The 21,641-nt window shown below is 44.3% G+C and overlaps 2 protein-coding genes across 2 annotated transcripts in view; one reads left to right on the forward strand and one right to left on the reverse strand.

The window, feature by feature from the left end:
• Positions 1–21,641, forward strand: part of LOC146189367 (uncharacterized) — an 84,356-nt gene that overhangs the window by 32,747 nt on the left and 29,968 nt on the right. The gene's annotated exons all lie outside the window — the stretch shown is intronic.
• Positions 9,409–18,066, reverse strand: LOC146189368 (ixochymostatin-like). Its single transcript, XM_084603252.1, has 2 exons — positions 17,739–18,066; positions 9,409–9,639 (listed from the first exon to the last, which is right to left on the reverse strand). The coding sequence occupies exons 1-2, from the start codon at positions 17,815–17,817 to the stop codon at positions 9,428–9,430; spliced, it is 291 nt and encodes a 96-aa protein (XP_084459378.1). The 5' UTR covers positions 17,818–18,066; the 3' UTR covers positions 9,409–9,427.

The raw sequence follows: 21,641 nt of genomic DNA on the forward strand, positions 1-21,641 counted from the left end.
ATGGTGGCTCATGTCATGGACCCTTCCGCCTGTCTCCCCCACCAAACTTTCCCTCACCTCGTGGTAACGAGTGTAACTAGGCACCACTTTGCCCTAGCAGACGCGACTAGGAATGCCACTGAGCCGCGCTCCCGACAAGTTAACTCCGGCCTTCTTGCATCTGCCCCTTCAGTATTCCCTTGGCGCCTTGTATACTGCTGCTTGAAGAATGGTTGCCATGAGATAACCACAATAAGTGATCTTGCTGCCCAAAAAGTCTCAGACGCGCTGTTCTACTCAATTTTGTCTTCTTTTGCCGATCCGTTACGATGGCTTCGGTTTGCCGCACGTCATTCCTACTTTCGCGGCACTCTGCTTTGTTGTCTATCGAAGGAGTAGTGGCGCACTTTAGTAAAAGTAATTTCGAAAGGAATTAATTACATTTGCTGCGAAATTACTGTCAAAATAGTAATTCATTACATTACTAAATTGGCAAACCGGAAAAGTAATGAATTACATCACAAATTACCGGGAAAAGTAATAAATTACAGTAATTTCGTTACGGCAATTCGGTTACTGCCGTGTCTGATTATCAAGTGAGTTTACGCCCACAGGGATACGTGCTACAAATTTCAGGGTAAATTCTTGAGTGTTCATTGCTCCTGTGGCGTCATGTCTGTATGAATTCCAACTGAAGACAACGTAAAACAAGCTGTGAAAGCATGAAATGTAATTTAAAACGCGCTCTATGCGTAAACTGTAAGGATACATGTACGTGTGAGGCGGTACCGCCAATTGACTAACACATGTAAGAGAATGATTTCGAAACGCATGTCTTGCTTCACGGGATACCGTTGTAGTAGACTGCTAGTTAACATCAGGTGAGTGCGAATAATGATAGTACGCAATGAATTCTACGTCCTTTAAAAGGCAATACAATTATGAGACCTTCCGCTAGATGCGTATATTGAAGACGGATTGCGAATTAGGTTGCTTTATTGAATGGGTGTTTCTCCATTGTCACAAGTATATCTTATGTTCAAAGTGGACGTCCAAGTGTGATTTACACATAAGCGAGTCCTAGAACAACGCGGTAAATGAACATCGCCGAGTGGTTCACGGCCAGCGTCGTTTGAACTCCTAAAAATGGCGCAAGTCGACAGTTGTGGGGAGGCTGTAGTGCGTGGTTTTGTTCGTCTGCTTACCGCGGCCATTGAAAAAGGCCGTAATCTCATCTCTGGCAGGCTAGTAGGAACTGAATTGCCTGTAAATGTAACGCCCGCGGCAAAACGGCGCAGGAGACTGCATGAATAGATAGCGTGATTCGGTGGAACACCCAGCTGATCTGGCGTCATTAGACATTATGTCAGGGAACAATAATTGATCAACATAATTCCCACTTATTGGTTAACATGCGGTCAACAATGGTTTCATATTCCCAGGGATTTACTTGGAACGCGGAAAAAGGACAACATTAGTTATATCGTGTTGGAAACAATTTGCTGAGATGCTTTGAAGGTGCACTGCAAATTTTCAATCACACTTGGGGTCTGGAGTCAAGATCTCAAGGTTGGGTAATTGAAAGCAATTAAGCAATAGGTTCAGGAAAAAAATTAAAATAAATATCGAGGCTATTGCCAGCATTACGCACTCTGCTTTATTCGCGTTTGACATGCCTTTCATTTTTAAGGCGCGAGCTTTTGTGGGCTCATGTATGGGCGCAAAAAGTGTTCTTTCGAAGAATAACGTGATTTGTGAGTTGAAAAAATGGTCCTTTGTTTTAGGCACTAAAAATGTTTGTATGTGCAAAATTCAGTTGTTGTAGAGTAATAACTAAAATGCAGCCAAAAAAGTCAATTTGACGTCGAAAGTATATTTTCTTTAATGCATATAGGCACATAAGGCCATCATGCGCTTTATATACGTCGAAATAGTCATGATATACCACATGGATGTCAATGCAGCCACGGATGTCGAAATTGTTCAGAAAATGTGCAAAAATGTTGCAAAGCCATGGCTGATGTCAGGCCTCGCCACTACGGTAAATATTGTAAACACCCAGACAAGAGTAAGAGAGGAAGTAAGTAGTAAAAAGAATAAAACAGTAAAAAAGAAAAAAAAAACAACGAAAAAAAAAGTTTAGAAAGAGAAGAAGAAAAAGAAGACCAAGTGAAGAAAAAAAGGAGCCAAAAAATACGAAAAAAGAAGCAAAGGAGGGTAAAAACAGCAAATGAGTGGAGAGTCTCAAGGAAAGGCTCTCGCCTCAATGCACTTCAGAGTGGTTAAAGTACCTCCAGCGCATTTTTCGCTTGTTTTCGGGTGGTTTGACGTACCAAATCGACTCAGGCTATGAGAGAGGCCATAGTGGAGAGCTGTCGGCAATTTCTACAACCTAGGGTTCTTTAGTACACTGGCGTCGTACGTCTGTCATGCGCCTTGCTTTTCGCCTCTATCTAAAATCGGCCGCAGCATCTGTGATTCGGTCGCGCTTGTTAGGCACAGCACAGCACAGTAAGTAAGCACAGTAAGCACTGCAACACTGCGGCGGTGCCTTTAATTTTCGAAATCGTGGCTCAAGTTACGTGTGACAACCGGTATATGTGAAGTATTGTGTTAAATGGTATAACATTTCTAAAAGAAACGAAACTGGGCTTTCATAGTTAGCATTAATTCTACTATGCGGGGTACGTTGGACATCAGGTAAGAAACTCATTGATTTAATTAGTTCTCTGAGTACCTAAATACCTAAATAAATACAATCTAGAATGCTTTTTTATGCCAGAGGTATTTTGTATTTTGGAAAACAGTGATGGTCCTCCAAATAATATAGCCTAGGGACAAGTCATCTAAAAAAACTGTAGCACGCGTTACATGTCCCAAAAATGTCACTCCGTTGGCCAGCTTCACATCATAGCACAGCGCTTATGACGTAGACCGCTCCACTAGGAGAAGTCGTCACTCTGCTATCGTCACTCGAGACCCAGACGAGCGCGGTGGTTTGTTGTCAATTTCGCCTTGACCGCGGCCTTGCTGACATCCTCTGCAATCGTACCCCATGCGCGCAGTCACCGTGCTCGCAGTTGGGCCTCAAACCACGCACTTGCCGAGTGGTATACGCTGGAAGCGCGAGCCGTCGCTATGTTACGATACGAAGGCGCCTATCAGGCTGACACCTGTGGACCATGAATGCGCGCTTCAAGTATTCTGAAATGTTTTGCATACTATTTCGAGGACGAGCTCCAATCACGTTAATACAACAAACACCCTAAGATAAAAATTGAAAAGGTAAAGACGTATTTAAATACTTAGCAAACTAATTGCAGCATTGTGTTCTTACCTGGTGTCCGCGTATCCCCCATTATAGCCCCAGAATTGCAATTTGACTTAATGCCGGTATAGGCTTATTTTGTACATTCTTAAAAAGAAACGCTTAACACCGGTTGTTTTCTATATGTTTACATATGGTTATTTTAAACCGTGGATTGTAAAGCAAGCTGGACATTTTGTGAATGGTTAACTAAAAGTTGCATACATATTTTTATTTTCGATTTTAAAACCCAAGACTATATTAAGAGATTGAAGGCTGTCACATAAAAGCTGTGTCCATATTTCATTTTTTGTCGGCAATGCAGTTAGAACTATGTAAAATTAAGAATGCACATTTTTTCAGGTCGTAAAGTTGGCCCGTGTACACAACATGTGGGCATGCCAGCTTTTCAGCCCCTCCGCAGCTATGAACGGCCTTTTGGCTTTTGAGGGCAGCTGGGGCCCTCATTTGCGTCGACTCTCGCAGAAAGCGGGCATGATCGCTTTCCAGTCCCGTCACAAGGACAAGCGGAACAAATCGAGTTTTGGGGCGGGGCGGGCAGTCCCGTTTGAGGTATTCTATGATTTTTCTACATAAAGCTTACAGCTCCGTCGGGCCTTCTTTCGTGTACCCCGCAAAAAACCCACGTAGGCGATGTGCGGGCATGCCCACTTTAACACCGTCACCGCCATGCGCGACCTATCGGGCTTTTGAGTGAAGAGCGTAATTTAGGTTAGCCTAGGCTTTCTTTTTTCAGAAAGCCCAAATTTACTTTGAGTCTGCCCTAAAGTTCCCAACGAGGAACCCATGAGGGCCTAATGTGAAAATATGGGCCCAGGTATGCCGTGCAACACCTATATGATGGCTAAATGAGATACAGAGGGGCAAGCCCAATTAGGCTTGCCCGCTTGATCCTTAAAGAAAGCCCTCTTGGGTATTAAAGTGGTTGCTCCAGCCCAGCTTGTCCATAGGAGCCCCACGGGGGCACCATAGTGTGTGATGAAAAATTTTAAAGTTGCGTCGTCTTCCTTTATAATAAAGCAAATACAAAAGCTACCGATTTATTTGTGCAGTACAAGGAGCTGACGTAGTATTCAAGACAAAGTGGTGCCCCGAGACTCTATTTTAAAATTTTGCGTTGCGGGAAGGCAACTGCATCAGCTAAAAATGCGAATTTTTTATGTTAAATATATAGAAGTTCATTTCTGATGGAGAAAAGTTTAAAATCTGGACTCAATGTTTATGTATCTTCACTAACTTTTAAAATGTTGGCAATTGACACAAAAAGTTAGAAAGCTGAACTTTAGATTTACGTAATCGTTTCTTCAGTGAGCTCTGTCCAGTACATAATGACCGCCTTCCTGTAAAATTCACCTGCCCACCAGCAAAGAGCACACATATTTTTTGCAGAGTTTAAAATAATGTTCAGTTCAGTTCAGTCGTTCAGTCGTGTCCGACTCTTCGTGACCCTATGGACCATGTCACGCCACGCTTTCCAGTCTCTCACTATCTTCGTAACATCACATAACTTCATCTGCAGTGCCTCGAGGGTGCCATCTAACCATCGCGTTCACTACCTACCCCTTCTCCGGTGACCCTCAACCTTTCCCAACATCAAATCTTTCTCCAGTGACTCCTCTCTTTACATCAGATGACTAAAGTAGCTGAGCTTTAACTTTAGAATTTGACCCTCCAATGAGCAGTCAGGGTTTATGGTCGACAATATCGACTGATTTGATCTTCTGGCAGTCCAAGGAACTCTTAAGAGTCTTCGCCAGCACCACAATTCAAACGCGTCAATTCTTCGGCGGTCAGCCTTTTTCACAGTCCAACTCTCGCATCCATACATCACAACTGGAAAGACCATAGCACGGGTTATACGGATCTTGGTTGGCAGACTAATGTCTCTGCTCTTTACTAAGCGGTCAAGGCTAACCATTGCTCTCTTTCCCAGAAGCAGGCGTCTCCTAATTTCATGACTGCATGAGCCATGAACCATGAGCCATGTCCGAGGTAATCTTGGAGCCCAAGAACAGAAAATCTGTCACAGCTTCCACTTCTTGTCCATTGATGATCCAGGACTTGATAGGGCAAGACGCCATGATCTTTGTCTTTTTAATGCTCAGTTTAAGCCAAACTTCTCACTCTCTTTTTGTACGTGCATCAGAAGTCTCTTGAGTTCCACTTCACTTTCTGCCATTAAAGTGGTATCATCCGCATATCTGAGGTTGTTGAAACGTTTTCCAGCAATCTTCACTCCAGCTGAAGACTCGTCCAGACCGGCCTTCCTCATGACGCACTCTGCATATAGGTTAAATAGGCAGGGCGACAGTATGCAGCCTTGCCTCACTCCTTTCTCAATCGGAAACTAATCAGTAAGACCATGCCCAGTTCTGACTGTGGCCTCTTGCCCTTCATACAGGTTCCTGAGGAGACAGATGAGGTGAATTGGAACTCCCATCTCTCGGAGAGCTTGCCACAATCTGCTGTGATCTACGCAGTCAAACGTTTTCGCATAATCAATAAAGCGGGTTTCTGGAACTCTCTTGCTTTTTCCATAATCCAGCGAAGGTTGGCAATTTGGTCTCTAGTTCCTCTGCCCTTGCGAAACCCAGCTTGCACGTCCGGAAGCTCCCGATCCACATACTTCTGCAGCCTACCTTGCAGGATTTTCAACATCACCTTGCTAGCATGCGAAATAAGCGCGATCGTGCGGTAGTTGGAACAATCTTTGGCACTGCCTTTCTTTGGAATGGGGATGTAAACTGACCTCCTCCAATCCTGTGGCCACTGCAGGGTTGTCCAAATCTTCTGACATAATGTATGCAGAATGTTAACAGCGTCATGGTTGAGGTTTTGAAGCAACTCATTCTGGAATGCCATCAATTCCGCTAGTGTTCTTAGCAAGGCTGGCTAAGGCCCATTCAACTTCACTCTTCAGGATGCCCGGCTCGTGATCAGTAATCACAACCGTCTTATGTTGGGTTTGCACATTCGGGTCCTTCTTGTACAGTTCTTCTGTGTATTCCTACCATCTCTTCTTTATCACTGAGGCTTCAGTGAGGTCCTTGCCTCGTTTGTCCTTTATCACGCCCAGCTTAGCACAGAAGCTTCCTTTGATATCTTTGATTGTCTTATACAGAGCTCTTGTGTTCCTTAATTGGCTGTTGTCCTCAACTGCTTGGCACTGTATGCTCAGGAAGGCAGTCTTATCTCTCCTTGCTATTTTCTGAAAATCCGCATTGAGAACCTTGTATCTTTCTCTTTCCCCAATAACTTTTGCCATCCTCCTTTCCTCAGCTATTTGCAAAGCCTCTTCAGATAACCAGTTTGCTTTCTTGCATTTCTTTTGCTTTGGAACTACCTTAGTAGCAACTTCTTGTATTATATCACGAACATCAGTCCACATCTCTTCGGGCTCTCTGTCTTCTAGATCTAATACTTGAAATCGATTCCTCACTTCCACAGCATATTGTAATGGAATTTGATCCAGATCATACCTGAAAGGCCTTCTAGTTTTCTGCGTTTTCCTCAATCGAAGCCTAATTTTGGCAACAAGAAGCTGATAATCGGTGCCACAATGGGCCCCAGGCCTTGTTTTTACTGTTTGTATAGCGCTTCTCCATCTCTGCCGGCAAAGAATATAATCGATCTGATTCCTGTACAGACCGTCCGGTGAAGTCCATGTGTACAGGCGCCTCTTGTGCTGTTGAAAATGAGTATTCGCTATGGTGAGGTTGTTTTCTTGACAAAACTCTACTAGCCCCTGCCCAGCTTCATTTGGCTGGCCAAGACCGCAGCCGAGGCCTAGTGGTTAGAGCGCCCGTCTCGGCTGCGGGAGGTGGTTAGTTCGAAACCCACCGCCGGACACCCACCGGTAAAAATGGGTACAAGCGTCCCCCGGCCTGGCGCTCGGCTTTTCCAGGGGTGTGCGTTTGGGAGAAGCTCCGTAAACCCCGCTGCGCGCCCATCCTCCGGAGTGGGCCCAAACCAAGTTTCGAACCTCGCAGCCTGCAAAGGTGGTTCTGTTTGTCTTGCAAAGGTACTTCCTTTGACCCTCACCTGAAGTGCTCCCTTAGAGCCTCAGCTGCAGCAGTCCTAAAAAAATAATGTTACGTAAACGTTTAAAAGCATCCGGTATACATGCATATATCTTCTCTTATGATCTTTGTTCCGCTGGTTGACTCAGCTTTGGAAAAATAGCGGAGGCTCCGAGCCGAGACACCTTACATCCTACGAGGCGGTTTTGAGGATATGTATGGGATGTTAATTTTCGTCCCTTGAAGCACGATAAACAGGGACAATGGAGTAATCGCTCCCACTAGAAAGTACAAGTATGTCTTTGACGCCCATCTCGTAAGTTTCTTGCCTGAAGGAAAAAAATAAAGGTCAGTCAGTCACAGAACATTGTGGTAAATACACGGAAGCTGCGTCTCCATTGAAAGACGGCTTTCCGGTTCATCTTCAGCATGTAAAGTTTGTAGAGACATGTTGCAGCTTTTGTTTAGACAGCATCACGTACCTCCTAACCGATGTGATAGGTAGCAACGTTAGAGAAAAACATTTTTTTTTACCTGGCAAAGATGGGAAAAGTATTGCTAGACTGGCATGGGGTGGCAGGGGAGCAGATGTGAATTTTTTTTTTGTGGACGATTGCCACCAAATGCTTTGCAAGTCACTCCTTGCAAACGCCCCTACCAAATATGGGCTAAGAAGCTGTCCGTGCCCACTGTTAAGCACGCCTCTTGTTGCAGGAGCAGTCATACTCGTCGCTGATAGTAGAAATCAATATGTGCTGGCTAAAAAAGCTGTGGCATGGCAGTGAGTGGGAGCCATGTCTGTCTTGTCTGTATTATGCGACACATATGTCAGAAATTGATGCCAACTGGGAGTCTAAAATGAAGCCTTTCACGATAATCTCAAAGACACGTCTAACAACATACGCAGTAGTTGGGTGCGGCAAGCGGTAAATGCGATATGGGTGACAATGTTTTAAGACTGAAGATGGGTGGTACTTTAAATTTCCCAATAGAATAAAGGCACATTGACAGCTTTTGCATTGAGGCTATTCACCTATCATTAAGAAAAACTATTTTATAAACCGAGGTTAACTAGTGACTTATAAGGTTCGCACCTTCAAAGAAACATTCACCTCTGTAATTATGAGCTCATATTTACTTATGTCACCTCCTTTCGCTGTTCGCGATTCAATTGCATTGATCTCATTTAATTCCCCTGGAGTTGAAATCATGAACCCGCCCTGTCACAGGTAGTCAATCTCGCATGCCACACCTGAAAACAATGCTACATCTCGAGGACAAAGTGGCTGATCTGGCCACTACTCGACGTATCGCCTCATACATGTGGATCCCATTTCGTTCGCTCAAGCCGCAGAATATGGCCTGTCTCGTCCAGCGCCACAATAACCCACTGGCAAGAGAAAGGAATATACTTTCTTACACCGAGGGTAGAAGTGGTGAATATATTTATTTGAAATAAAATACAGATGGTGCCTAATTTTGAAACATTTCCCCTGTAGGAAGTCGACCTCGCACATGTACCACGCGGAAGCTGAGGTCGCGCAGCACTTAGGAAAAGACAGCTTCCCACGTGTTTCTTATACGTTCTTTGCGCTGATCCTGATTGCATGTAATCAGCGAAACAGGTAATTTTATAAAAATATATAGCAACCACACGGTGCAGTTGAGGAGCATCACGGAGCAACAAATACGTTTTAAGAAAATTCAATGTTGTTGGGCCATGATTTTGATTGTAGCGAGGCGTAGGTAATTTTAAAAGGAAACAAGACATTGAGGCGATATCGTGGATCTCTTCATATGACTCAATCATGCATGCGTTGAATTGTAACGAAGGTAATCAATTTGCCATATACTACGACTGTTTCCGCGATTATAGAAAGCACATATTTAACTTCCACTGTCATTTTATCATTGCAATAAAGCCTCAGTTAATAGTCAGAAACTCCCAGTTTAGTTATTTTGAACGTATTTGACGCTTGACACATTTCAGCAATACCTATACGTGGCATGGGGATATTCCGTAAAGTCGTCACTTATGCTCGTCTGCCTTCCTTCAGAAAGCAACCGGTGAAGTAGGAGAAATAGCAGTGAAGTGTGTTTATTATTCCCTCGCGCAGTGGTCCCAGTTGACGCATTCTCCCACGTGATTGCGGAAGTAGCCATCGCCGCAGTAGCATCCGCTTGTGCAATCCTTGCAGTCGAGGCCCGAGACCGGGCTGTCGCAGCTCATCTCCCGGCAGTCGTCACCCGAGCAGTCCTGCCACTCTTCCCAGCCGGGACACGCCTTGGGGTCGGGGGTGGTTGTTCGGTCATCTGGATGCATAATAAAAGAAACCTTATTCAGAATATTCTACGTGTAAATGATGCGCCGTATTTTGGGATACCTGCAGTATCCAAGGATTGTGCGTTAAATGCGACCTTCTGGCGTTCTCCACAATATACTGTCACACCAGCCATTGGAGTTTCTTCTTTTGTTGTGTCGCCACAGTAAAGTGGTAGCTAAAGCCAAAATCAATCGATAAACGCCTTATCGGCTAGACAAACGTGGCAGTTTAGGCATGTTGGTTTCCCATGTTAGCATGAAAGGTATGACCAGCGCGGCAGTAGATGAGGACACAAGAACAGGAACTGCAATAAACAGCGCTTCTGAATCTCGTCGTTCCTTTTCTTGCGTCCTAGTCTATCATGCGCTGTTCATATCTTTTATCCGCTAAGCCGTCGACCTCTATCACATACGGAAGTGTCGGACAGTGTTGAAGCTGCGCTTAGCCGGAGCTTATCAGAGAACAGCTTCATCACAATGTGTTTCATATCTCCACCATTGCGCTAGATGTTGCCAAGCATCGAATAAGTTAAAATTTGCCGTTGTAATTGCTAAGGACTTCCAAGGTAAAAAGGAGGAAATACTTTGTCTGTTCTTTGCTACACACATTAAGATAAAGCTGACTCTACTTAAAAAAATGGGGGCATTGGTTTAGCACAAAAGCCCTAAAGCAGATGCATGAGAAAGACGCTGCTACAACACAAACGCAACAGAACTGATATTGAAAATAGTGGCAACCCTCTAGATTTTACATCTCCACCAAAATAAAAGCTACTCATATAAATAAACACGGCCACATATAATGCTTTTGTAATCAAGTCAAACTGTATTATGCTGCCTCCAGGTTGGTTGAAGCGTTATCGCTGCACCACGATCGACTGGCGCGTATTTCCGCTGATTTTTGTAAACTGCTCGTCTCTGTTAGCTATATTCGTGGTAGTCGTGGCGTCTGAACTGACCACAAGGTGGTATTACAGAAGGTTGATCCCTGTGTTGGCCGATGGTCTACTCACGCTTGTTTTTAAATGGTTTTTAAAGGCGTTTAATGTGTATAATGCCTGCATGACATGCCTTTTTTCAACTTAAAATAAATTTCGTAACCTTGTCGTCCGACCATCGTAGTGAGCGATTCAAGGAAAGCGAGCACGCGCAGGGTTTGAAGTGCAGAATGAATTCTAAAGAAATATAATAGTAATCGAATCCTGATAAGAATAATTTTGTGCACATTAAACTATCTTATCTGATACAATAACGAGTACTAAGTTCTACAATTACAGAGATAGTAAGCTAAATTACTCTCAAGATCAAAATATGCATGTTGTTTAGGCAAGACGTGCATTATTTACACACACATGCCATTCTAGTGAAGGCAGAGGGGAGTTTTGTAAATGTAGGCAATTTTCATATTAAGATTTCAGCTGCTATGATCCTGCGAGCTTTCCATTAGTGTACAGAAACGTCCCTTTTCCGCACACTCTATGCACCCGAAAAATTGCGCTATGACACTTCACGGCTTTTCAAGCTTGTTGATGTGAAAAAATATTGTAAATTTGTTCTCAAGGTATATTTACGCCGTAAAACTGTGACATTGCTTCTGACCAGTCATTTTATGCAGCGCAGCAAGGTAACATTTCCACCACGGTGCAGCGTGCTCCTATATTTCTTACACTAGCTCGCGGCGCCGATGTGGTACGGAATCGATTTCGTGAAAATTGCACAATAAAGCAATCTAGTTCTGAGCCAAAGGCTGCGGATTTGGTTCCTAGTAACGGAGGCTGCGGGAATCGCATTTTAGTGGAACCGGTACACAATAACACGTTTTTCCGGAGGTTTACATCCTCTTTTGAATGCACGCGAATCTGAAATTAGTACAGTCCCTCCCACGAACCACCCCCTTTAGGTTTTCCTCTGCAGCTAAGAACCTTGCTTACTATTCTATTTCGTAAAACTCGAATAGAAATCCTGATTGCTGCCAAATGCTGACTACATAATCTCTACGGCTCAACAATAAGCCCTTCGAACAGTAATATGTGAGCACAACACAACGGTACAAAGAGAAGGGACAAAAAACGGCGCTTAACTGATTTATGTAAATAAAGGAATTCCAATATATACATACAGTTTGGGGACACAAATGCGTACAGTCAACTTTGATGTTGTGATACAAACAAATAAATAAAAACGCCACCTCATACGCCCGTGTTGAACCTGCCGATACGCTATTTTTGAGAAGCATGGCCATCTCTCTTGTAGTTAAAACTACTGTTTTGCCAACGCAAACATTTTGCTTCCTGTTAATATGAAAGGCCTCGGCGACTTGCCTGGTGGGCCGGTCACCGTGAAAAAATTACAAGGGTTCAACGCTACTGAACCAAATATTGAGCGAAAGCATTAACTGCAGCTGACCGATTGTTCTTATTCTCTTTTTCTTCTTCCTCAGTCCACATATAAAGCCTCGCTTTAACCAAGCCTTATGAACGTGTCCTAGTGGCCTATAGGCGTAACGTGAATGCCAGGGTCCTGGCAGGCTGATTCTGACATAACCGTTCCACGTGAAATGAGAGACCCAAGTTGGCATCTCCTGCCAGCCAACGGGGGTATTACGTCACAGCGTCACGTGGGTAAGACGTGGCTACCAGCCTCGCTACGCTGAAGGCTCCAAACCTAGAGTAGTATTGCTTTCTCAATAAATTAACAGTCAACAAAGAAACTAAATGCGTATGAATGCTTACCATGCTTTGTAAACACTGAGATAATTTTTCACATAGACCAGATTGCCAGGGAAGTCGCCGAGGATTTCCATATTGACAGGGAGCAAAATGTTTGCGTTAGCAAACCCTCTTTGCGATGACTGCAAAAGAGGTGACCATGTTTTTTAAAGAATAGTGTGTCGGCGGGCTGAAGACGTGCGTGTGATGTGGCGTTTTTATATATTTATTTTTATCACAACAATAATGTTGACTATGCGCATTTGCGTCCACAAAAGTATATCTATATATACGGTCATCTTTTCTGTGATTATTCCGGTTGTAAGTTCAGCGCCGTTGTTTTTCTATTCTCTTTGTCCTGCTGTGTTGCGCTCATATATTACTGTTCGTTATCCTTCACAAACTCGTCCGATCAGCCGTACTTCTACGATAAGCTATTCGACGATCGCGCATCGAACGTCAGTGTCAACTCATCACTAGACAGTTTTTACGACTTTGACACCGTGGAACTTGCAATGTCGTTCATTCTATTATGGATATTCTTTTAAGGTAGTCAGCGCTGCGCCTGCTCGCTTCAGGGTGCTAAATTTGGCACGCTGGATTTCTTCGTATGACTGCTTGTTGCAACTTGCACAGCACACATGTGTAGCCGTTACAGTAATAGATTTTTTTATTGTCAAAATTGACGATGTTCGTCTCTAGGCGCGTTTTTTTCCTTTACGGATAAATGGTTCGCATCATGGGCATTTCAAGATGTACAGAAAAATTGACCACATTTCAACGTGACGCGCAACAAAACAGCACAAATTGCTGGCAATGTATGCTGTATAAGATGACAAGAGTGCACGGATATGGGTAGGCACAAAAAGGGCATGCAAAAGATTTTAGTCCGCTGGAATTGAGCGAAAAGCTGCGCACATCTTGAAATAAAATTTTTCTGGCAAATAAAGAAAGACAAACATGTTAATAACGAATATAATGTGGGCGCACAAATCCCAAATCACAACATGTTAACAGTGAGTACAACGTGTTCGCACACATCCCTTCTATGTGTGAAAAAGCGCTAGAAAGATATAGCAACTTTATACGAATGCTCTAGGGATATAAGTACACTACTGCTCCCCTTAGATCCAGGCAGCAGCAGCGGAGTGTAGATAGAGGCAAAATATTGGCGTGTACTGTGCGATGTAGATGCGGGTTAGTGATCTCCAGGCAGGTAAAGTTTAATTCGGAGGCGTCTTCAACCGCGTCGTCCAGAGTCAATTTCTCTTGAGGCCTTGAAGTTCATATACCATGTATGCATACGCAGGATACATGCGCATAGGTAATGACTTCTTCGAGAATATGTAAATTCGCATATCTAATCTTTTGGTCGTTACACATGGTACTTTTGCATGGTAAATAATTGGTTGAGCAATATGCCTGTAGATCGCAAACCAGTACATCTGATAAGAATAAATGCCGCACTTCTATTATGTCTTTGCTGGATCGGTATAGCTTAGTTCTTGGCAGACTATGAGAAAGCAAAATAAATATAGCACACAAAACGAAACATTTACGCTAATAAAAACACTAACTAAAGAACAGGCTGAATTGAAATCGATTTTCAACAGTTAACGTTTTCAACTTCTGTTAATTGTTGCAGTTTTGTGATGCATTTCCATTACCAAGGAGGTATCATTTTTCCCTGCAGGAGGAAACACCAAGTGCTGTGGATTAGCATTGTACTAAGCGGCAGAGTAGTCAAAACTATTCTGTTAAAATGAGCTAGCTCTTGAAACCAGGGCTCGCTTGCACAAAACAATCTTAAGGCTGTCTTAGCTAAGTCCAGACTTAACTGGAGTCTAAAGAATAGGCCACTAGCATGGCCGCTTAAGACTGGAGTCAAGACTGGGCTTCAGTCCTGACTTGAATAAGTCGCTTGTAAGATTACGACTCTAGTGCTGTCTTGGTTAAGACACAAGGACGCCATGTGTCTAAGTAGAGAAATTAGGGAAATACAGGGATGCGCTGGCACTGTCCCTGCTGTAAGATGTACACATTCCGTCAATTTTGCGTTGTGTAAAATCCGTGCCAATGCTTTTTGCGGCTTAAGATTGTGTTACGAGAAAAAATGCCCCAAGTGGTTGCTGAGGCCGTTCTGGGAAGCCACTCTGGTGAACATGAACCCGAAGCGTTCGACGTTCGGAACACGAGCCGTCTTAAATAAGCTTGGTCTTTCTAAAGACACCATTTAAGCCTGGACTTAGCTCGGACTTTAGCGTGCAAGCCGGCCCAGATGTTACTCTTTTCAACAGGATAAACTAAGAGGTACGTAAGAAAAGATGCAGTGGCCATCTGGACTTGCTCATTTTAGTTCGTTGTCTCGATCCGGCATTATTTGGGACCATTGCACTTTCCAACTGACCGTACAAGATTTGCCCTCGCGACAAATTAATCATGGCGAGTCCAACATGGAAGCGACGTCACGAGAACGAGCGGCACCACTGCACAGTTCACGCTATCAGCGGTATGTTGCTCAACGAAATGAAAGAACGTGCGTGTTCGGTTTCACGCGGTATCCCGATATCAAACCCACACGAGCAAGTTTGTTTCTCTAGCACAGCCGCCAATCGCCTCACGTACACCTGTGCTTTCTCCCTGCTGCTCCAAGCACACACATACCAGACGTTTCTTTTTATCCACGTACCCCAGCGTACTCTGTGCACGTTCTCTAGCTTCATATCGTGCTGCTCGCTGCAACCGGTTGCAATCCCGCAGCAGCTATCAAATGTGTCACAGCTGTCGCGAGAAGCATTCCGGCTTCAGAAACGATTTCACGCGGCCACGACTCTCTGGAGGACCTGGTTAAGCGAGACAAGAGAACAATCTGTCTAGCCGCGGGGGTGGGTGCAGCTTCTTGGCGCTGAAGGATTTAGGCTGTCAACAAAAACTTGGCCAAGAACGTTATTAACGCCCTATTTAGTACGCTGCTGAGTTGCAAATAATTACTACGCGAATAAGATGACAGGACAAGAAGTATAGTGCCTGTAATTCTATCAAATAGCGTGCCGTTCAAACTGAAAACATTGCACTGGTTACATGAAGAAACATTGCATAGGACGATGGTGAAAGTTGCGCAGAACCTGTGCTGAGGCAATTATCTGCAAAACATCATACCTACAAGCGTCTATCCCCATTAATTGAAGAGCAGATATAGACAATTAATAGGCGCCGTTATGTATATGTAAAATATTTGTAATATGAAAGAAACTATAGAGAAGAATATGCAGACGCAGTGATCTCTCGTTCGTGCTTATATGCAGTAAGCCTATAGCGCACTTCTTTTTTCTCTGAGCCAGTATTTTAAACTGAGGGTGTTAGTTGAACGCGGTGCCGTGTACCCTAGTGTCGCAGCTTAATTGTTTCTCATCGCAGCCCTGCAGCTTTATATCAACCCAGGTACAATCTATTTGAGGACGCAGCATCATAATGAATAAATGTTTATCCGAAAACTGTTTAGAAACAACATGGTTTCGACGTGCTCCGTCTACATACTACATGTCACTGAAATCCGAAACACTCGCTTTGAAAACAATGGCGGTGTTCTGAAAAGTCACTACAATTTCTATATAAATATTGTCACGCACTTCCCGCAAAGCAGATTCAATTCGAGTGCTCACAGAAAGCTCTCCCTTGCGAAAGTCGAGAGTGGCCCCACATTGTTCTAGAAAATCGAGTCCAAGAATTACGTCATGTGTTGATCGAGCAAGTACAGCAAATTCAGTTCGGAATAGGTGGCCGGCGATAACAAGATTCACGGAACAAACTTCAAGTGGGTTAATCGGTTGGCCACCAACACCACACAGTGTTGTCGCACTATCCCAAGCAAACAATTTTACGACCAAGGCAGTTTTCAAAAGCGAGACTTATAATAGAAATGGTTGCACCTGTGTCCAACAACGCCATAGCACGTACACCGTCCAAAAACACTTCGATTCTTGTAAATAACCTCGTAGCAATATATTTCTCGAAGTACTATTTCTACGGGTGCCAGCGGAAACAATTAATGGTGTTTAAAGGATGCACATGCGCACAAAAAATCGGAAGCTTTCTTTGTCGATAAAACTTTTCTCAGCTAGCTATAATGATGAAATTCGCCTCATTACACTGCTATCGCTGGTCCTAAGCCTGGTTTTGTGCTATGGGGAGAGCCTAGCCGTCAACCAAACGAATGTAGAAAAAAGGAATTACGCAACTGCGATAGGAGGCAGTCATCCAAACACAAACGTAAGGGTTTTGAATGTTCTCGGAGCAATGTTTTAGGAAGTATCAACTGGTCGTTTAAGTCGGCGTTATAAATCAAGTATTCTCTTGAGTGCCCAAGTGCATTGTATAAATGCTTCTATATTAGGTGTAAAAAACAAAAAAGCACCCCATCATCATAGCTGAACGAGTTCAAAACTCCCAGTTGCTAATGCTCTAGTTGCCAGTGTCAAACAAAAATAAATATTGAATACAACCGAAACAGTTATATACATTACATGCATATAGGTAAACGTTTCGCCAGGCATAAGGAATATTAAGCTTTTATTTATGAAAACAATATTTGGCTTCCAGTAATTCAGACTCCTAACATGGAACGAAAATTGATGCACCACCGGTATCTCAAGCCAGCGTCGGCCTTTCTCTGCAAAAAGTTCTCTCTCGCAGAAGGCATACTAGCCCACATTTCTTGGCCCATAGCGCGTACATGACCCAGATTTACCTGCAGCATATAATAGCAATGACATCCCTTCCCTTTGCCGACATTCTCAATAAGTAAGCAGCGGGCCAGCATAATTTTGTATGGGCGGGAAAACAACCAGCTAGTCTTATAACAACTTATGGTGAAAAACTGACCTCCCAGCTCTATAGAGCTTGGCTGTTTGGTTGATCATAGCAAGTAATTTCAGAAACTTTGATTCGTTTAGTAAAAATAGGCAAAAACGACAGCTATTCTACCTATTTATGGATGCCTTTGACAACACTTTGGAAATATATTTCTGAAACCACTTTAAGTGGAGTACAGGAGCCTCATCGCAAGGCTAATACATATGACCATTTAGCATATGACTAACATTATCCCTTATTCTTCTCAGACCTAAAATATAAAATCTGCTTACTATCCTAATTTCAGTCAAATTAAAGAAATATTTACTCTTAACATCGCCCTCTCAACGCAGCAGAACCGCCCACAATGCCCGTGTTTCCAGTGAGCACGGAGGCGGCGCAGCCAAGTGATACAAAGTAGAAAGCTTGAATAATCAAACCTCCGTTTTTAAAAAAGAACATCCTCCACTTTACGCAGAGCGCCTTCTCTAGAGAAAGTAAATGCGATAAGAGTTTATACGTGCACTCACCGTCTTTCGCCTTTGGTGCCGCTACAGCAGTCGACGCAATCGCGACCATCACGAGCAGCATCGCCGTGATATTCCTCATCCTATACCTGATAAAGAGACGAATCTTCTGAAAACCGAGACACTGCGATGTCTTCTACGCTCCTTCTTCGGGAAGCTCTGGGAGAGAACTGGCTCTGGAGGGACCAAGCTAGACGACGCTGCCGTTGCCTCTGCTGTCGCGATGACCTCTCGATTGGGGCCGCCTGACCCATTTCAAGTCGTGAGCTGTTGCCGCGACGGTTGCCTGGAAATCTTGACATTCCGGTATTATATCGTCCCCCCCCTCCCTCCCCCCTTCAGCCCCCTTTCTTCAGCCATAACGTGCGAGCATCCCGACGCGTTTTTGTGGTCTTTGTGCACGCCTGCTTGTGTTTTCCAAAGGCAAACTCGTTTGACGCGACTCTTCCGCTCTCGTCCCGCCAAAGACCGGTCCAGGGCTTGCTTGTTTCTGTGCATCTATATCTGCAACGCTCGACACCACTCTCTCTTCAGCCAGGAATGGAGGAAAAGAAGAAGCCCGGTTTCGTCTCTGGAGGCCAAATGTCTGAGTACTGGAGGTGCCAAACCTGTTACCATAAAGTACAACCGAGTTGTTACATCATGCAAGTCAGAAACTAGACCAGTTTTTGTGGAAAGCATGACACAATAAGTGCTGTCATCTGTCCCGTCTCCATACTGACTCAGCGGCCCCTCTGTTTTTAACCTTAGTAGCTGTAGACGAGGCAGGAAAATTATATGCAGAGTAAATATTACATGTTGACGAGGCCAAATTCTTGAGATATAGGCCGTTAATTAAAACCCTAGGGGAAAGTTGGCAGCTAATAGCTGTCCTCAGCCTTTTTTACCAGCGCTATTTCAGCATAACCAAAACCATTTTTGTCACCATCACAATGCCACCATATCGCCCTTGATCGAACACGTAAACTCGTTCTGAGCACCCGAATGCCGTTGTAACTGAGCTTTGGAAAGTAAGAAAAATAAAAAACCATGCAGCTACCTGAATATATGAACAAAGGCACGTTATATGAAAGTAGGGGTAGGAGCAATGTAGATCTAACATAAATTTCCTCATTTCATAACTCTCACTTTATGCTTCGCTCGCACAAGAGCCAGTATTTAACCATAAGAAGCTGAAAAATATCTGCGCTCAAAATTCATCTCCAAACATCGGAATCAAGTTAGCAATGACCCATGTGCAGAAATGCAGAAGCGTAGTCTGTATTTTCATTGAAATCGGCTGGGGACAAATATGGAATCCACGAAAGCAAAGACAAAAACTGAGCAAACGGAGAGCCGAACGAATTGACACTTTAATAAATTCCTTTACGGAGAGGTAAGAGAGTTGACGCACGCAGTATGGAACGCACTTGAAATGAAAGAGTACATTGTTGCTTCAGAAGAGAAAGGTTCTTGTCCTGCTTCAAGGCAGGCTGCCTAAAAGGCGCGCTGCCAAGGTCCATACTCTACGCCATCTACGAAATGCCCCCCCTCTAGCCGTGAGGAAATGCGCTGGCCCTGATCGGTAGTCATGGCGGCACGTATCATAGGGTGAAAACCAGTCTCGCACCGCTTAATCAAGAACAGGAATCACGTTTGCTTCAAACTACTTGCCAGGTGAGAACGGCTACTTCCGGATTTGCAGTATATGTCCTTGATGAAGAGAGAAGTGCAAGAGCAGTGAGAAAAGGCGTTTGCCGGACAAGATGTGGGCTTGTGACGTTAGGTACATGCAAATCGTGTCCTTATGGTCTGTAATTTTTTTTTATCGTTAGCGTGCATTTGCAGCGAATGTTTTTTTTTGTGTGTGAAAATATTACCGCGCTTTATTAATCTATTCCTGCTTTCTGTACACAGTGCTTATCATCATATTATCATAGCTCCTTCATGCTATATACTCGGACCGCTAAAGTGTTACATTCTTCGAACCTCTACATACGTTGTTTCCACCCTACGGGGATATTCAGCAGCAGTGTTGCTGGCCAGATGGTTTACGCACGAGATAATTGACATGGTTATGGAGGACTGGCCTAAATGCTGTTTCTGTTCTGTGTTTTTCTCATTCCACTGCAAATGAGGCGTCATAATAGCACCAGTGTTGTTGACTCTGTCAAGCCGTAGCATGACGATGGTTAAAGGTAGGGTTGCTCCCAACTGTATCTTTACGAGCCTCTTCATTCTGGCGAGCATTTTCAAACGGCATTATCGCCATTTCCGATCACAAAACGTGCGCCATAGAGTTTGATCCTGTGCAAAGGATGATGCAGTGACATTTTTCTGCATTTCTGCTTTTTTTTTCTCATGCCGTGCTGTACAGACCTCTGTTTGCACCGCTTTTTATTATTCACTTGCTTTCAGCTGTTAACTTAACCTTGGCTACGGTATTTCAGTACGTTTTGTTGTCACATAATATCGTAAACAATGGTTAGGAGTCGGGGCATTCGACTCTGATACCAGGCACGCGAGTTGTATCCTGGCCGTGGCTGCACTGTTTCGATGGAAGATAATCCCAATTGTTTCCTGCACGAATCTGGAGTCACGTGGATCTTCACGCATCACGCCACAGCTCATGCGGCTGACCTCATAACACACAGCGTGGGAGTCACGCGTTATGCTTGAGATAGAAAACGCATCTTGCTTGACCCTGGTGCTGGTCGTTGTCTCAAGAAGACGAGCGAGTGCCAGTATCTCCGATCAAATAAGGGAGTAATTACTCAGTGACATCCACACAAACGTAGCCATAAGGCTACAATGGAAAGCTATACAGCTTTCTCAGAAGCTTCGTAGTTAAAGAAAAATCCTTCCTGTTCCGGGGATTGAACACGAGACCACCGCCTTTCCGGAGCAGTCACTCTACAAACTGAGCTAACCAGCGCTCTTGCAGATTTCTTGGCTGCGACTGACTCGTCGGAGAAGATGTTTTGCTTGTAGGGCGTCGGTGCGGATGACAATTTTGGCTGTTGTGACGGACAAAGAGCGAAGCGCGCCTGGGACGGCAACCCGCTCAGCACAAAAAGAAGAACGAGGCACTGCAAATTGACATCTGGTTGTGCTATTAAGCACAGGCTTACAAGGACAATAAATTGCAGTTGTTTCACATCCGTCAGTGTTCGCATCTACATATTGCATTGAGCCTTGGGCAACTTGGTGTCTTGCTCTGCGATCCACTCAAGAAGGAATGATGCCGCATAAGATGTGCTTGGTCTGTGAAGATCAGTAAGTTTATTTTCACTGAGCTGAACAAAATTCTATGGAGGAAAAATTGCCCATGGCGGCGGCAATATGGTGTGCGATGTAGCATAGGCTTCTTCTGCGTAAGTGCGTGACTGGCCTTGTACATAAGGCCGTCTACTGTTTTCGCCTCGTGGATTACCACGGACGTGTAGCACCCCCTGGGGTTAGGGTCGGAGGTGTCCACGTAGAAGACTCCTGGTTTGCTTTTAGAATGGCGGTCCAAGGGTTCCGCCACCCCCGGCACCGGCCATTATGGTCCTCTTTGGACATATTGACTGGGAAATGCCTTACGTGTAGGGGTCATCCTCACTGTGAGGAAATGCGACATCTGTCTTCTGTGACTAGAGGGTATTGAATGTGAACTCGGGTTAGAGGGCAACGGCCGGACCCTGCCTTTGTGAGACGCGTTTTTGGTTGGCCATATGAAACTCCGAAGCTCCTTGAAAGTATTCACCTCACTCAGTGCCAAGAGGTGGCTGCTAGAGGTAGCAACCTGGATGTATAGTACTGGTTTCATGATTTTACCGAGGATTACTTCAAGGGCATCCTTCTCCTGTTTCCGCAGTTTGAGGTAGGGAGTCGAATACGAAATTCGACTGGGGTGGAAATCCTGCGGGCAGTATGCTGATCCAT

This window comes from Amblyomma maculatum, chromosome 5 (genome assembly GCF_055883805.1).
Source record: "Amblyomma maculatum isolate TAMU_Amacu chromosome 5, ASM5588380v1, whole genome shotgun sequence".
Lineage (NCBI taxonomy): Eukaryota > Metazoa > Arthropoda > Arachnida > Ixodida > Ixodidae > Amblyomma > Amblyomma maculatum.

Coding starts and splice junctions, on each gene's coding strand:
- LOC146189368 (XM_084603252.1), bottom strand. CDS start 17,817: ATGAGGAATATCACGGCGATGCTGCTCGTGATGGTCGCGATTGCGTCG. Junction 9,640..17,738: donor GGCACCAAAGGCGAAAGACG/GTGAGTGCACGT, acceptor TTATGCATCCAG/ATGACCGAACAACCACCCCC.